Source organism: Mirounga angustirostris, unplaced genomic scaffold, assembly GCF_029215605.1.
Source record: "Mirounga angustirostris isolate CCGP_5_RB_7025 unplaced genomic scaffold, mMirAng1.0.hap1 SCAF_8, whole genome shotgun sequence".
NCBI classification, from domain to species: Eukaryota; Metazoa; Chordata; class Mammalia; order Carnivora; family Phocidae; genus Mirounga; species Mirounga angustirostris.
Genome location: NW_026991716.1, coordinates 41,834,190 through 41,848,719, shown reverse-complemented (window position 1 = coordinate 41,848,719; position 14,530 = coordinate 41,834,190). Strand labels below are relative to the sequence as shown.

Here is a 14,530-nt window from a genome sequence, read left to right as displayed (position 1 = left end):
GAGGAGAGAGTGCCGGGAGAGAGCATATGACGGGAATGACTCAGCAGAACCACCGAAGTTCTCAGGTGGCTTAGACACGATTTCCTCCCTGTGGCCATATTGCAATGCGGATGTCATGCTGTGATGTGCCAGCAGACCGAGTTGTTCCCATAAGCAATACCAACTGCTGAAAATAGTTTTCGCTGAGCACCTGTCTCCATCTTGAACCTAGCTGGAGTTTAAATGGTTCTGGAATTGAGCTTCTTTCTGTGTTAGGTGTCTGCTCATCCTCAATATCATCCTAGGGCATAAAATTCAGATTTCTGAACCTGCCGTTTCAGGGTGTCCACAGTCTAATCCAGCGCTGCCCATCATCTCAAGTTTTTCTATAGTCTACATGCTCTATCCAATCCGGTTTACTCTCTATCATTGTGAATTCTCAACTCTGCAGCAGCACCTCACACCCTTCCCTCCCTTCTCCACTCCACGTATCTAAGTCTCATCTACCACCCAAGATGCTCACTTTCCTGGAACCCTCACTCCCAGCCCAGGGTGAGCTCACCCTCTTCTGAAGCCCTACGGTCCCAAAGATCAGTCTCACTTACTTGTCACTACACATCACACCTCCTGTTGCCAATTAACACTTTTGATGATTCATTATATCCTGTACTTAATTAGATTTTAAACTCTTAAAGCCATAGACTATATTTAACAGCCCTTTGTAGTCTCAGATTTCCTGTCTTTCGATGGAGTCCCAATGTTTGCTTATTTCTCTAAAAAAGACAACAGAATTCATACTGTTATCTAAGGAATAAGCGTTAGCAGTGGTAACAGTAGTAGTAGTAATAGTGACAATTAAGAGCCTCTCAGGCACTTCAATAAGCTTCTTACTGACATTATTTAAGTAAATCCTTCAATAACACATACTATTATTCTCATTTTATATATGGGACAACTGAGAATTAGTAGAGAAGACAAGACGTGAGAAATAGATCTTCCCTAAAGAGTTAGAGTTGAATATTTACCATTAGCCATTCATTCCTTTGGCTTAGACTTTGCTTTTTTTTTTTTTGACATGAAAAAGTTACTGAGAGGCTAAGCCAGTGGCTTGTTGAGAGTATGTGGCTCCTCGGAGGGCAAAAGCAGTGATGAGGGGATGGGTACGGTGAAGAGAGGAAGGCAGAAAAGCAAGTGGAGGTACTGGCATTGGAGATAAACTTGCCCTTCCTAAAATAACTGTTTTGTTTTTCCCTCTCTTTTTTTCCCTGCTTATCTGAGGCCATCTATTTGTGCTGACCTTCCTGAAACCCACCTGCTCACTCAGCTAACTCAGGCTAGAGGGTCATGTTTTAAGTCACACGTTTACCACATGTAGCAGGGCCCAATCAATCATTCCAGGACCTGTTGTAGGATCTGACCTCAGTATCTTTTCCTATTTTAGGAGTCTATGGTTTGATAGCTTTCAGAACTGGCTGGAACAAACTGATGTAAACTGATGTTAAACTGAGTACTGCTAGTGAAATTCAAATATTTGAGCTCTGCAGCAAATTTAGGCCTATAAACTGTCCTCATCCCTTTCACCTCGAAATGTTGAACAGATTCCAAGCCCTTTTCAAACAGCCATTTCTGACATATCCTCATTTCCCCTTCCCCATCTGCAAACCACTGATAAGAACAACTGTGAGGAGGGAGAGCAAGGCAGGACAGCACTCAAGGTTTGCTCCCTCAGCCTGACGTGCCCTGGCTATGCCCATTTTCTCTGGGAGCGGAGCCATTTCCATGCTTTAAAGATCAAACAATTCAGAGATACTGCTGCTATTTGGAAAGGCATGGCCACCGGGTCTTCAGTGGCCACCAGGAAATTGCCACATCTGAATGTAAATGCAACAAGGTAGAGAGTATCATATCCCTGAGGATTCTCTTCAGAGAGGGTACTGAAGACATGAGGGTCTGAAGACATTTTTAAAAGCCTGTTTGAGAAGGAAGGTGAAGAAGAGACCCGTCCCCCAAACTAAATGTGAGTGGAGTTAGTCTGAAAAATACTCTGTGGGTAAAACTGGGAGAACTGATGGTTCCTCTGAGAGTGGAGGAAGGGAGAAAGGAAGGGACTGAGGAGGGGGGTGGGGTAGAGGGTTGGCCAGTGAAATGGTGCCACCTGACGTGACTACTCCCTGTGACCCCAGAATCTCCATGGAAGTTTTGGGTGTGAGTAGTTTGTTGTTGTTGTTGTTTTTATAGAAATTGATGAAAAGATGGCATTTTGCGTCTGAGTAATAAATAGATGGACCTAGATTCAGAGGAAAGGATGAGGAAGGAAACTATGAAACTGGGAATTTTAAGACCTATTTCCTCAAGTGTGTGAGGATTGGGGCATTCTTTGCTGATGCCTGGGTTGTATAAACAGGTTTAACATACCCTGAAAGTTTTGTAGTGGTGCTGTTGATGGTTTCCTAGCAGCACCAGTGGTCAGGATGTTGCTGGCACCATGAGCTTCATGCAAATTCCTTTGCCTGGCTTGTTCAGCCTGAGGGTTGTATTCCAGGGAGGGGAGTGGTTTTAACTCCCATTACTTAATAACAGTAACCCTAGAAATTCCACTCCCACAGGAGGAAATCTAAGACAATTGTTGGCATGGGGCATTTCTTATCCATCAGCTATGGAAGTGAGCCTTAAAATCTTTTGCTCAAGTACCCATTAAAAGAATGATTAGAAATCCTGTAACCCTTGGTATGTTTTTAATTTGACATAATTATATGGACTCATTTAGTATATTCTTTTATGTCTGGCCTTTTTCGCTCAACATAGTGTCTCTGAGATTCATCCATTTTGTTGTCTGTATCAGTGATTCATACCTTTGGTATTGCTGAGTAATATTCATTACATAAGTACACCACAGTTTGTCCATTCTCCTCTTTCTAGAAGTTTCTAGGGTTTGGATTATGAATCCAATTTCTCTAAGCATTCTCATACAAGCCTGTTATGATGATTTTCACATTAATGTTTTTCTTGGATACATTTCTAAGACTGGCTGGAATTTCTGAGTCATAGGGTACATGTATATGTGTATATTTAATTTTATAATAAATTGCCAGACAACTTTACAAAGTGGTTGTACCATTTTATACTCTCACCATTGGTGTATGAGAATTCTGGTTGCTCCACATCCTCACCAACACTTGCTCTTGTTAGTCTTTTTAATTTTAGCTGTTCTAGTGGTATTAAGTGATCTCACTGAAGTGCATTTCTCTCATACCTAATACTGATGCTCTCTCTTTAATGATCTTATGTGACATTTATATGTTACTTTCTGGTGAAATTTCTATTCAAGTTTTTGATCATTTTTGCAGTCAAATGCTCTGCCCCTGAGCTATACCCCCAAGTTTTTGATCATTTTTAAAGATAGAAATTGTAAGATAATATATTTAGCCTAAATGCACTGCAGTTGCACTAAGTGTTTCTAGACCAACTACTCAAAGGCAAAGATTGTCAGACTGAATAAAAATTTAACTATCTAATGCTTATATATAAGGACACACAGACGTTGAAAGTAAAAACTTGAGAAAATATATCGTAAACACTAACCAAAAGAAAACTAATATCAGAAAAAGGCAAAAAATATTACTGGAGATAAAGAGTAGCATTTTTTATTGAAGAAACAGTCCATGTACCAAAATGATATAACAATTCTGAATCCGTGTGCATCTAATAATATAGCCCTCAAAACATAAAACAAAAACCAAGAGAACGAAAATAAGAATTAAATCCTTTTGACCTGGATGATCATAAAAATAAAACATATGACATCTTGTGGGATGCAGAAAAAGCTGTATTAAGAGGGAAAATTAATGGGCTTAAATGCATATATTAGGAAAGAAGAAAAGCTGAACACCAATTTACCCATCACAATTATCTTGGGGTAAAAACAGCAAAGTAAAACTAAAGAGAGGAAAAGAAAGAAAATAAAGATAGGAGCAGAAATGAATGAAAGTGCAAAAAAATGCACAATAGAGACTATTAATAAAACCAAACGTTTTCTAAAAAAATAATGTAAGTTCTTAATGAGACTGATCAATATAAAAAGAAAAGGCACAATTCACTGATACTGGGCTTAAAAGGGTGGGTATTGTCTCAGATCAAGTAAACACAGATCACATGAACATAGTATGAGGACATTATCTTAACTGATTGCTTGTGTAGACTTAACTAGTATGAAGAGATTATGCTTCTTTTTTTTTTTTTTTAAGATTTTATTTATTTATTTGACAGAGGGAGAGACAGTGAGAGAGGGAACACAAGCAGGGGGAGTGGGAGAGGGAGAAGCAGGCTCCCCGAGGAGCAGGGAGCCCAACACGGGGCTCGATCCTGGGACCCTGGGATCATGACCTGAGTCGAAGGCAGACGCTTAATGACTGAGCCACCCAGGTGCCTGATTATGCTTATTTTCTTAAGGAGGTATTCAAATCAATTTGGCAATTTTTTTGTAGTAAAATAATACATTGGCATTTTAGTTGCTAATGTGATGTTTTTTCAGTTTAGTTAGAGTGACCCAGTTCTACAATGTTTGAAAAGCCCTTTGCAAACCAACCAAGTTGAGTCTGCACATGCAAAGCAGAAGACCAGACATCAGCACCAAATTATTCCAGATGATGGGCAGGCCTGTCATAGGCCCAGTTGGATCCTTTCTCTTGAATTTTAATGTGTAAATTTCCTCGGTTATATGTGCACATAAGATCATGTCTTATATATATTTATAACCTGCACATAGCAGAATGAGTAAAATTGTGCCCAGGAGAGGCAACATAGGTACAAAAGTGTAGGGACAGGAAAGAGCACAGTGTGTTCAGGGAAGAGCAGTTTATCTGGCTGCAGAATAAAACATTTGGGGGAGGGGCGCCTAGGTGTATTATCAAATACTAGTATTATCAAATACTTTTATAAGTAAACAAGCCAACTTGCCTTATACAAAGTGCCGTGGAAGACCCAGATATTAGTTCTCTTCCTGTAGGAGTTTAAATACAGTGAGGACATAATTTTTATACACATAACACAGAAAGAAAAATGGACCAGGAGTAAAAGGACATGAATTCTAGCTACAGCTCCTCCACTTTAGTTGTTTATAAAACAAATATTTAGGGGCACCTGGGTGGCTCAGTCGGTTAAGCATCTGCCTTCAGCTCAGGTCATGAGCCTGGCGTCGGGCTCCCTGCTCGGCGGGGAGCCTGCTTCTCCCTCTCCCTCTGCTGCTCCCCCTGCTTGTGCTCTTTCCCTCTGTCAAGTAAAAAATAAAATCTTAAAAAAAAAAACCCCAAATTTAATAAGCATCAGTGATGTGTCAGATATCTGCTAAATTTTAGGTATATACTGATCGGCTAAATAGTCATGGGCTTTGTTCTCCTGGAACTTCTGTGTTTAGTGGAGGATAAAGATATCAAACAATCACCAAAATTTATTCAACAAATGTATATTGAGTATCTAATATATACCAGCCACTGTTCTAGGTGCTTGAGGTAATGATAAAGAAGCAGACAGAGATCTGAGATGATGCAGGGTTTACATTCCAGTGGGAGAAGACAGAAAATAAACTCTAGACAAAAGTAACTAATGAATCACATCTTATTAGGTGATAGGTATTATGGAAAAAGAACTTAAAAGTCAGGTGAAGGTTTTTAGTAGTGGCGGGGGGGTTGCAGATCAGAGTTAGAATGGGTTGACATTTGAAATGGGACAGAGTGGCCTCACTGGCAAGGGGATGTATAAGCAAAGACTTAGAAGAGTTTGGGAAATTGATTATGTAGACATCCAGGGGAAATGTATTTCAGGTCAAGGAAACAACCAATGTAAAGATCCTAATACAGAGAGCATTCTGGAATGTTCCTGGCATAGCAATGAAGCCAGATCATCTGAAACACAGTTAGCCGAGGTGCGGGGTGGAAAGCAGGTATAAGAAAGGTGGTGCAGATTTTGTAGGATCTTGTGGGTCATTGTAAGGACTTTGACTTTTATTGAGAGAAATGGGGAGGCATTATAGGAGTTTGAGCAGAGCTGACCGGCATTTTAACAAGATGACTGGCTTTATATTACAACCTGTAACCAAAACATGATAGCTGTGCCCTGAGGTGGGAAATAGGAGGACGAAATTTATAAAATATCTGTGTGATACTAACCTAAGCTTAACCAGCTTCCGCTGCCTGGCTGGGTCATCGTGGTGAGGACCCAGTAGCCTGCTGCGTATATACACCTGCATTGTAGAATAGTATTCCTTGGTAATAATGCAGAATGGCACGTAATCCAGTGCCAGATTATGAGTTACACTCCAGAGATACTCCAGCAGTAAAAGCATGCATTCTCAAAAGGAGCAAGATCACCCCCAAAGGGGTGAACATTGGGCCTTAGGGAACCAAAAGCTTATTCTTTTCCTCCATAAAAAACACAAGTATGCATACAGAACACAAACAGATATGTAGTATATCAGCAGTATTTTCATTTCATGGGAGAAAATATCTGAAAAGGATTCTTTGGGGATGGGTTGGGGTGGGGGCTTGTGTGATCAAGAATATAGGTTGGAAAACACTGACTTCAGGAGGGAGCGAGTAGCTGAGATCACTGAGCTGGAGGTTAGGAAATCATCACTGAAATCAGCTCTATCATTAACTTTCTGTGTGAACTTGGACCATCACCTCCCCTTTCTAGGTTTCAGGCTTTTTCCCAAAATAAAATGAATGTTAGACTAAATGGCATCCTAGGTTTTCTCTAGCGCTAAAATTATGAGAGGGATTTGAGCTGGGGCTCCATTGAGTTATACACACCTCTGGTAACGTCTCAAGGATTTGGACCCATCAAACCTCACTTTTCAATAAAAGATAAAGGCCTAACATCAAGAGCCTTAAAGTCTGTCTCTAGCATCTTTGCATTTATCTATTCTTTGAACCCTCCCTAAAGCTAGAATTCTAGAAATTCTGCTCTAGTTTGCTCCACAAGATTCCTGGATACAATGTTGGAGTTAAGGGTACAAGGGAGTGTTGTTAATAAGGTGTTCATCAAATGCTTTGTCCAGAGTTGTGTTGCTTCTTAAATTTTCACATGATTTCTAGACATTAAAGTCCCTTCATAATCTATCTGGGTTCTCACTTCAAAGAGAACCATGTGCATGGTGTGAAGAAGGGAAACAGGAATTAGCAGAATAGAGTACCTGATTAAAAACACAGAGCCTGTCTATTTGTGGCATCGGTAGGTCACATCAAACAGGCATCCTTACGTATGTATGTAGCTCCTTCCTGCTTCTCCCAGACGTGGGCCAATTGCACTAAGAAAATCTTGAATAGTTTATTCTGTGCCCTTTAGGGTTTAGTTTTTCTTCCTAGCCTTCCAAATATGTTTAGAGGTCTCTTGACAGCAGAGAATGTATCTTCTAACACATATGATTAGTGTTCAGTGTGGTATCCTGTTCGTAACAGAATCTCGGTGAAGTGTTGCTGACTGTAATGATCCCATGGATTTAAGAGGGAAAATAAAACTCAAAGCCGTAAAATCTTTGAGTTCTTTATTTTGGGTGGTCTGTACTGATGCAACTATAGACCAGTGCATATATTTCCTTTTCCTTCTGCCATTTAATCACCTCGTGGTGTTTCCAGATAAGAAATGCAAATGGAATTCATTACCTAACTGGAGCATGTATAACTCATGTATCATAGGGTATGGACACTCGCAGAATTGTTTTGTGTAATGAATTCAGCTAGTAATAGATGAGTTACCATTGTGGAGAGCTGTTCTCCCCCGAATTAGAGAGACTTCTTGCATGCTGTCAACATTTGGAGGCAATTGGAAGAGGGAGCCCTCTTTAGTGAGAAATGGCTAAATATTCAGAATTTCAATGTGTATTGGGAAGATAACTCGACCCCTTGCTAAACCAAAGAATGTCAGAGTTACTGGCAGTGAGGAAAACCCCAGAGCCTGCTTGAAACTATCCTTAGGAGTGAAGGAGTTAACTGAGTGTGTAAGCTTTATCTTGTGTCCAATGGACTTGTGGTTTGCTGATGAAAGTCTCTGGTAAATGATTGTTAGAGACCTCTGATTGGTAACTGTTGCTAGTCACTATGTTTCAAAAGCCTGTTGATTCCTCTGCAAGGTGGTGCAGCATCCTCTATCCCTTTCTTCATTTCTGATTCATTCAGGTCCGCCTGCAAAAGATCTATCAGATCAACGAACATGAATGGCGAAGAAAATAGCACCATCTCTGACACAGTCCAAAAGGAAGGGATGTATGAGCTTCCAGACCAGCCAGAAGAGGATGAAGGTCCTCTCTGTGATGACATCCACGAAGGCCTGACAGAAAACAATGTATATGCCACTGAGCTGGAAACCCACGAATATGACTCTGTGTCAGTTTGTGTGGCTGGGGGTGAGGAGGACAGCTTGACCTCTTCCCAACCAGAAGCAGCAGACTATCTCTTGTCTGATGAGGTATGTCTTGAGTCCCAGGATCTTCAACCAGGTGAGTTACAGGAAGACCAGGACATCTCCATGGAAGAGTTACACTCACCAACCCAGGACAAGGAGCCTGGCCCGGAGGAACCCCAAGACCAGGAGCCTGGCTCAGAGGAACCCCAGAAGGATGGAGTCATGATGGGGGAAGACCCGCTTTCCCCCCCAAACTTCACCATCCAACAGAGCAGGGCCTTCTTCACCAGCAATTCTGCTGCTGATGGTTTGGAAGAAAATGAACCAACTTCCACGGACCCTGAGATCAGCCTGTTTGTGAAGGTAAGGGCTGTCTCTGATAGACACCCCTTAATGGGTGGATGGCCTAATGGTGGTCTTCTCTTGCTCCCAGTGTCCAGGGAAAGATGCAGGATGTCATGGTCTTTGGATCTCAAGACATATTCAAGAGTAGGGCTGGTTTAACGAGTCAATTCCAGAGTTCACTCAGGATTGCTTCAAAGTATAAGAATTGGAAAGTGCATTTAAGTTGTGTGTCTAATCATTAACTTTTATAAACTATGGGCAAAGCATATTTTTTAGAGTTCACTTATAAGTGAGCAGAAAATGTGGCTCAAATCCTTACCTTTGTGACAGACGTTGAGTATATTTTCCTGTCTGGTTAGATTTGTCTTGTCATCTTGATTTTAAAAAATGAAAACAAGTCTTGCAAGAGCAAGTCAACAGTCAGCCAGGCACCGGGGTTTCCTTCTTAGCATGTCTGAGGTCACGGATACTTCAGATATACTATCAATAAATGTGACCTCCGTCACTGAGCCTACTCTTTTGGCACCAATATAGCTAAGATATCTGATGAAGTGAAATGATTTTAGTGGTAGTAGTATTAAGATGGTAATAGCCAGTGATAATATTTAATGCTGATGATATACAAACTCAGAACTTTGGTATTCTTTGTTTTAGACTGATATTGTGGTAAAGACTATTTATTACAATGTTATCAAAACATGAATAAAGCATTTCAGGGCTAGACAAATCATCTTTATGAATTGAGAAAGAAGGTTGTTTTTCCCCAACATCTGCTCCATGACAATATTCATATTTACCCTTTTCTTAGTATGAAGATGGCGTATTAGTAAATACTGCTAGCTCTTGCTAATAAAAATGAACCCGCAAAACCCTAAGTTCATGCTCATCTCTCCCCTTTGTGGTTTCTAATAACTCCAGTAAGATATACTTTATTTGCTCACTTAATATATTATTATTTTTTACTTTGTATTTTTCCCTAGTTGTTTTGTGTGTAAATTGCATCTCCTTTATTCTACCACAAGGTCCTTAAAAAGCACCTAGCTGGAGTGTCTGGCTCATACTTAGGTACCTGTCAAAACTTGCCTAGTATTATGTTATTTGGGGGGCAAAGGGGTATGGGAGACAGGGAGGGAACTTACTGTCAAGAAATCAGCAGTGTGAATTAAAAAAAAAAAAAAGAAAGAAGCAGTGTGGTGCAGGAGACAGACTTGCACATGGTTAATTTCGGTGAACTAGAGGCTCAAGCTGAGTGCTATGGGTATTCTTGGAGGGAGTGCTTAAGTGTGCAGGAAGGAATCAGGAGAGGCTCCACTGAGGAGGTGATGGACGTTCGAACAGGTGCATTCAAGCAGCCTTCCAGCTTCCAAATCCACATCTCTGTTATGTTAGTTAAAAAAACAAAACAAAACAAAACAAAACAAAAAACACAAAACCCCACACTCAGTGAGGACTAGTAGGTGTATTTTTCTCAGGATGGAATCATCCATGCAACTTTATGCAACCGACAAGGTGGATCGTCGTCATTATGATCATCATCATCATTACAAGATCAAGACATTTGTAAATTTGGCCAAGTGTTTATTTCACCAGAAATTAGCCTGCCACTGGTGTTGAGCCAAACAAAAGTAGGAGGAAACAGTATTGACATCTCCCGCTGGTATTAGCAACAGGGAAAACTGCTTGAAAGGAATGGGTGGCCCTACGTTATTTAAGATCTGTAGTTCCCGAAAGCAAATGTTGGCATTAACGAACTCTTCAGGTTTACATTCTTTTTAATATAATTGTTAACTAAGAGACCTCAGCTCCTATGTGTGAACTCTTTTTTAAAGATATTCGGTGGCACTCGGTAAGAAGAGTGGTAGCCACAATCCCTGCTTCCCAATCCCCCACCATCCCCACCGCAGCTCTTTATTCAGTGTTGAATGGAAATTATATGTGACGGCGGGGAGTACGGGGGCTTCTCTGCTTGCATGGGACTGGAGGGTCTGAGTGTCACCTGCTCAGACTCCTCCCCGCCCCAGCCCTGGGGTGAGGGGACAGCAGAATGCTGAAAGCCCCACATTGGATGGGGCTCAGGTGTGCTTTCTGGCTCACCATCTCCCTAGCAGGGCTTGTTGCCATGGAGTCCTGGAGTTATTCTTCCCCTGAGCTGTTTCGGTGTTGACCACTTGGGTTGCGTCATAACTCATACTCGCTTGCGTGCATTTTTAGCTGTTCTAGACAAGCCAGAACAGAAAATGTCATGCAGGTTTGTCACTGTGTGTTCAACCAACATTTTACTGAGGCTCAGCCATTTCAGGGTGTCGGGTGATTGCTTAATTAAAATATATCAGCTATTGGGCGCCTGGGTGGCTCATTTGGTTAAGCGACTGCCTTTGGCTCAGGTCATGATCCTGGAGTCCCTGGATCGAGTCCCGCATCGGGCTCCCTGCTCGGCGGGGAGTCTGCTTCTCCCTCTGACCCTCCCCCCTCTCATGTGCTCTCTGTCTCTCTCATTCTCTCTGTCTCAAATAAATAAATAAAATCTTAAAAAATAAAAAATAAAAAATAAAATAAAAGTTAAGATAATTCGGGCGCCTGGGTGGCTCATTTGGTTAAGCGACTGCCTTCGGCTCAGGTCATGATCCTGGAGTCACAGGATCGAGTCCCGCATCGGGCTCCCTGCTCGGCGGGGAGTCTGCTTCTCCCTCTGACCCTCCCCCCTCTCGTGTGCTCTCTCTCTCATTCTCTCTCTCAAATAAATAAATAAATAAATCTTTAAAAATATATATATCAGCTATTTATTCATTCAACAGATCGTTCTTGTGCCAGGCCCTGGGTTTATAACAAAGTCCTGGCTCCCCTGCATTTTGCACTGTAGTGGGAAAAACAACCGATGGACAAATAAGTACATACAAAATATGCCTGGTGGTGATGGTGCCTTAAAGAAACATGAAACAGAATAACAGGTGTGAATGTGTCCTATTGCTGCATTAACAGATGACCACACAACTTACTCGCTTGAAACAACACAGATTCATTCTCTTGTCGTTCTGGGGATCAGAAATCTGAACTAAGTCTTACGGGGCTAAAATCAAGGTGTAGGCAGGGCTGCGTTCTTTCTGGAGACTCAGGGGACGATCTGTTTCCTTCCCTCTTCCAGTTTCTTAAAAGCTGTCCTCATTCCTTTCTCCTGGCCCACATCCTATCACCGTAGCACTTCTTGCTTCTCTCCTCACTCTGCCTGCTTCTGATCTGACTCCTCTTGGGTCCCTCTGATAAAAAGACTTGTGATTAGTTTGGGTCCACCAGGATAATACAGGATAATCTCCATTTTAAGATCCTTAATTCAATCACATCTGCTAAGTCCCTATTGCCACAGAAAGCAACATTCATGGGTCCTGGGAATTAGGACACGGACATACTTGGGAGCCATTATTCAGCTTCCCACAGTGGGACAGAGTGACAGTGAGGGGGGCAGCAAGGAGGCAGTGTGGCTGGAGTAGGGGGAGCGAGGGAGGGAAGGTGGCAGCAGGTGAGGCCAGAGAGGTGGAGGTGGGCACAGAGCACGTGGAGGAAGTTCTTTCCCTTTTACTTGGAGTGATATGGGGGACATCAGAGCTGGCTGCCATTTTTTTTTTTTTTTTTAAGATTCATTGATTCGTTTTAGAGAGAGAGAGATAGAGCATTGGGGTTGGGGGGCAGAGGGAGAGGGAAAGAGAGGATGTTAAGCAGACTCTGCACTGAGCACAGAGCCCGACTCAGAGCTCGATCCCACGACCCTGAGACCATGACCTGAGCTGAAATCAAGAGTAGGCCACTCAACTGACTGAGCCACCCAGGCGCCCCCTGGCTGCCTTTATGATGGCAGACTGCAGCAGAGAAAGAGGAGAAGCAGAGAGCACAGTTTGGAGGCCGTTGAAAAACTAGGCAAGAGACGATGGTGGATTGGCCAATGGTGACCACAGCGGAAGTGGTGCAGAGTAGGACTGCAATGGCTTTGAAGAGTGAGCCCAAAGGTTCTGTTGATGTGATGTATAAAGAAAGAGAAGAGCCAGGGTTGACTCTAGGGGTTTTGACTGGAGCTACTGAGTGAATGGACATGTTATTCCCATTTCACCTATGGACCTCTTCTCCAAGAATACATGCACAAGAAAATGTGCTCGGGGCGCCTGGGTGGCTCAGTCTTTAAGTGCCTGCCTTCGGCTCATGTCATGATCCCGGGGTCCTGGGATTGAGCCCCACATCGGACTCCCTGTCCCCCGGGAAGCCTGCTTCTCTCTCTTCCACTCCCCATGCTTGTGTTCCCTCTCTCTCTGTCTCTCTCTCTGTCAAATAAATAATAAATAAAATCTTAAAAAAAAAAAAGAAATGCATTAACAAAATAAAAAAAAGAAAATGTGCTCATACAGTCACTCGTACACCATCTTTCCTCCCTCCCTCCTTCCCTCCCTCCCTCCCTCCTTCCTTTGTTCCTTTCTTCCATCCTTCTTGCCATCCATCCATCCATCCATCCACCCATCATTTACAACATACTAACTACATGCCAGGTACTGGATAAGAGATGAACACACCATATCTTAACTCCAACTGTCCTATAGGGGAAGACAGGGAAACAAAATTCTTGAAGATTATAAAAGGAAAGAAATAATTGCTTCTTGGTCATTCACTGAGATCCAGTGAAAAAAAGGTACCTAGTGAGAGTTGCAGTCCGTATTATAGGCAGCCAAGAGGGGTGGTTCATTCAGAATTTGCCACATAGGATTGTGAGAATTGTCTTTATGCTTTCTGCTAAAACTGAGGGACCTGTAGACATAATTGCCTTTGTGTGTGTGTGTGTGTGTGTGTATAAGAGGCAGAGAGAGAAGAAAGCAGAAAAAGGGACAAAGACAAAGTGGGGGAAAGAGAAAGGGGGGAAAGAGAGAGAGAGATTTCTGGCATTTTGTTTAATACAAAGAAAAAAAGCATTCTGATGATGGTTATTACAAAGAAAAATGATACAAATGAACACCACCGTCCTGCACGTAATTGATGCCACTGATTATGGGAGACAGTATATGTCGTAGAGCAGGTTTTGGAGATTTGCATGGTTTGAAACGTGGCTTAGCCAATTAATTTCTGTTGAATTGGTTAGCTTCTCGGAACCTCAATTTCCTCATTGGTAAAATGTAATAGTAAGCTCCTCATAGGATTGTTGTGAAGATTAAATAAGATAATCCATTTAATTGCTTGGCATAGTATCTGACGTATAATAAGTGCTCAATATTTATGAGCTTAAATTATTATTTATTGTGATGGATATGAACCATCCATAAAATAATAATTTTTATTTTAAGCACTGTGCCTTATAGTTAGTAGACATTTAATGAATGCACCATTAGATGATCCTAGCACGAACAGCGTAATATTGTGGAAAGAACACTGGTCAGGATATTCAAATACAACTTTGTCAATATTTGCTATCAAACATTTCTGGATCCACGTACCCTCATTTGATTTCAGGATATATGGCTCCAGCTCTTTATTCAGTGTGCTTACATATGGCACCACCTATTATCCACTCTGGGATACCACTTGACAATGATTATAATCTCCAGATTTGGGTATGGTTGGAAGGACCAACATGAGACCAACACTCTTTGCCATGCAATTCGTGTGAAGCCTGCTCCTTGGAAAGCAGCTGCAGAGTCTGTCTCTGATTAGCAACTCACAGGATCCCCATGCAGGGCTGCACACATTGCGCACTGAGCAAATTTAGGAGGCGCCATTCACAATGTAAGTGGCACCCTCTGAAGTCAGGCAACATAATAGCCCTTGTTAATGTTTCTTA

The 14,530-nt window shown here is 41.9% G+C and overlaps 1 protein-coding gene across 2 annotated transcripts in view; it reads left to right on the top strand.

The window, feature by feature from the left end:
- The first annotated feature begins 1,799 nt into the window (after window positions 1–1,799).
- Window positions 1,800–14,530, top strand: part of CLIC5 (chloride intracellular channel 5) — a 166,925-nt gene continuing 154,194 nt past the window's right edge. The window contains exons 1-2 of one of the 2 annotated variants that reach the window (XM_054505398.2): window positions 1,800–1,996; window positions 8,151–8,739. In XM_054505398.2, coding sequence (XP_054361373.1) covers window positions 1,995–1,996; window positions 8,151–8,739 — 591 coding nt within the window. In that variant the 5' untranslated portion in view covers window positions 1,800–1,994. The remainder of the gene's footprint in view (window positions 1,997–8,150; window positions 8,740–14,530) is intronic. The other variant, XM_045866970.3, reaches the window with a different exon arrangement.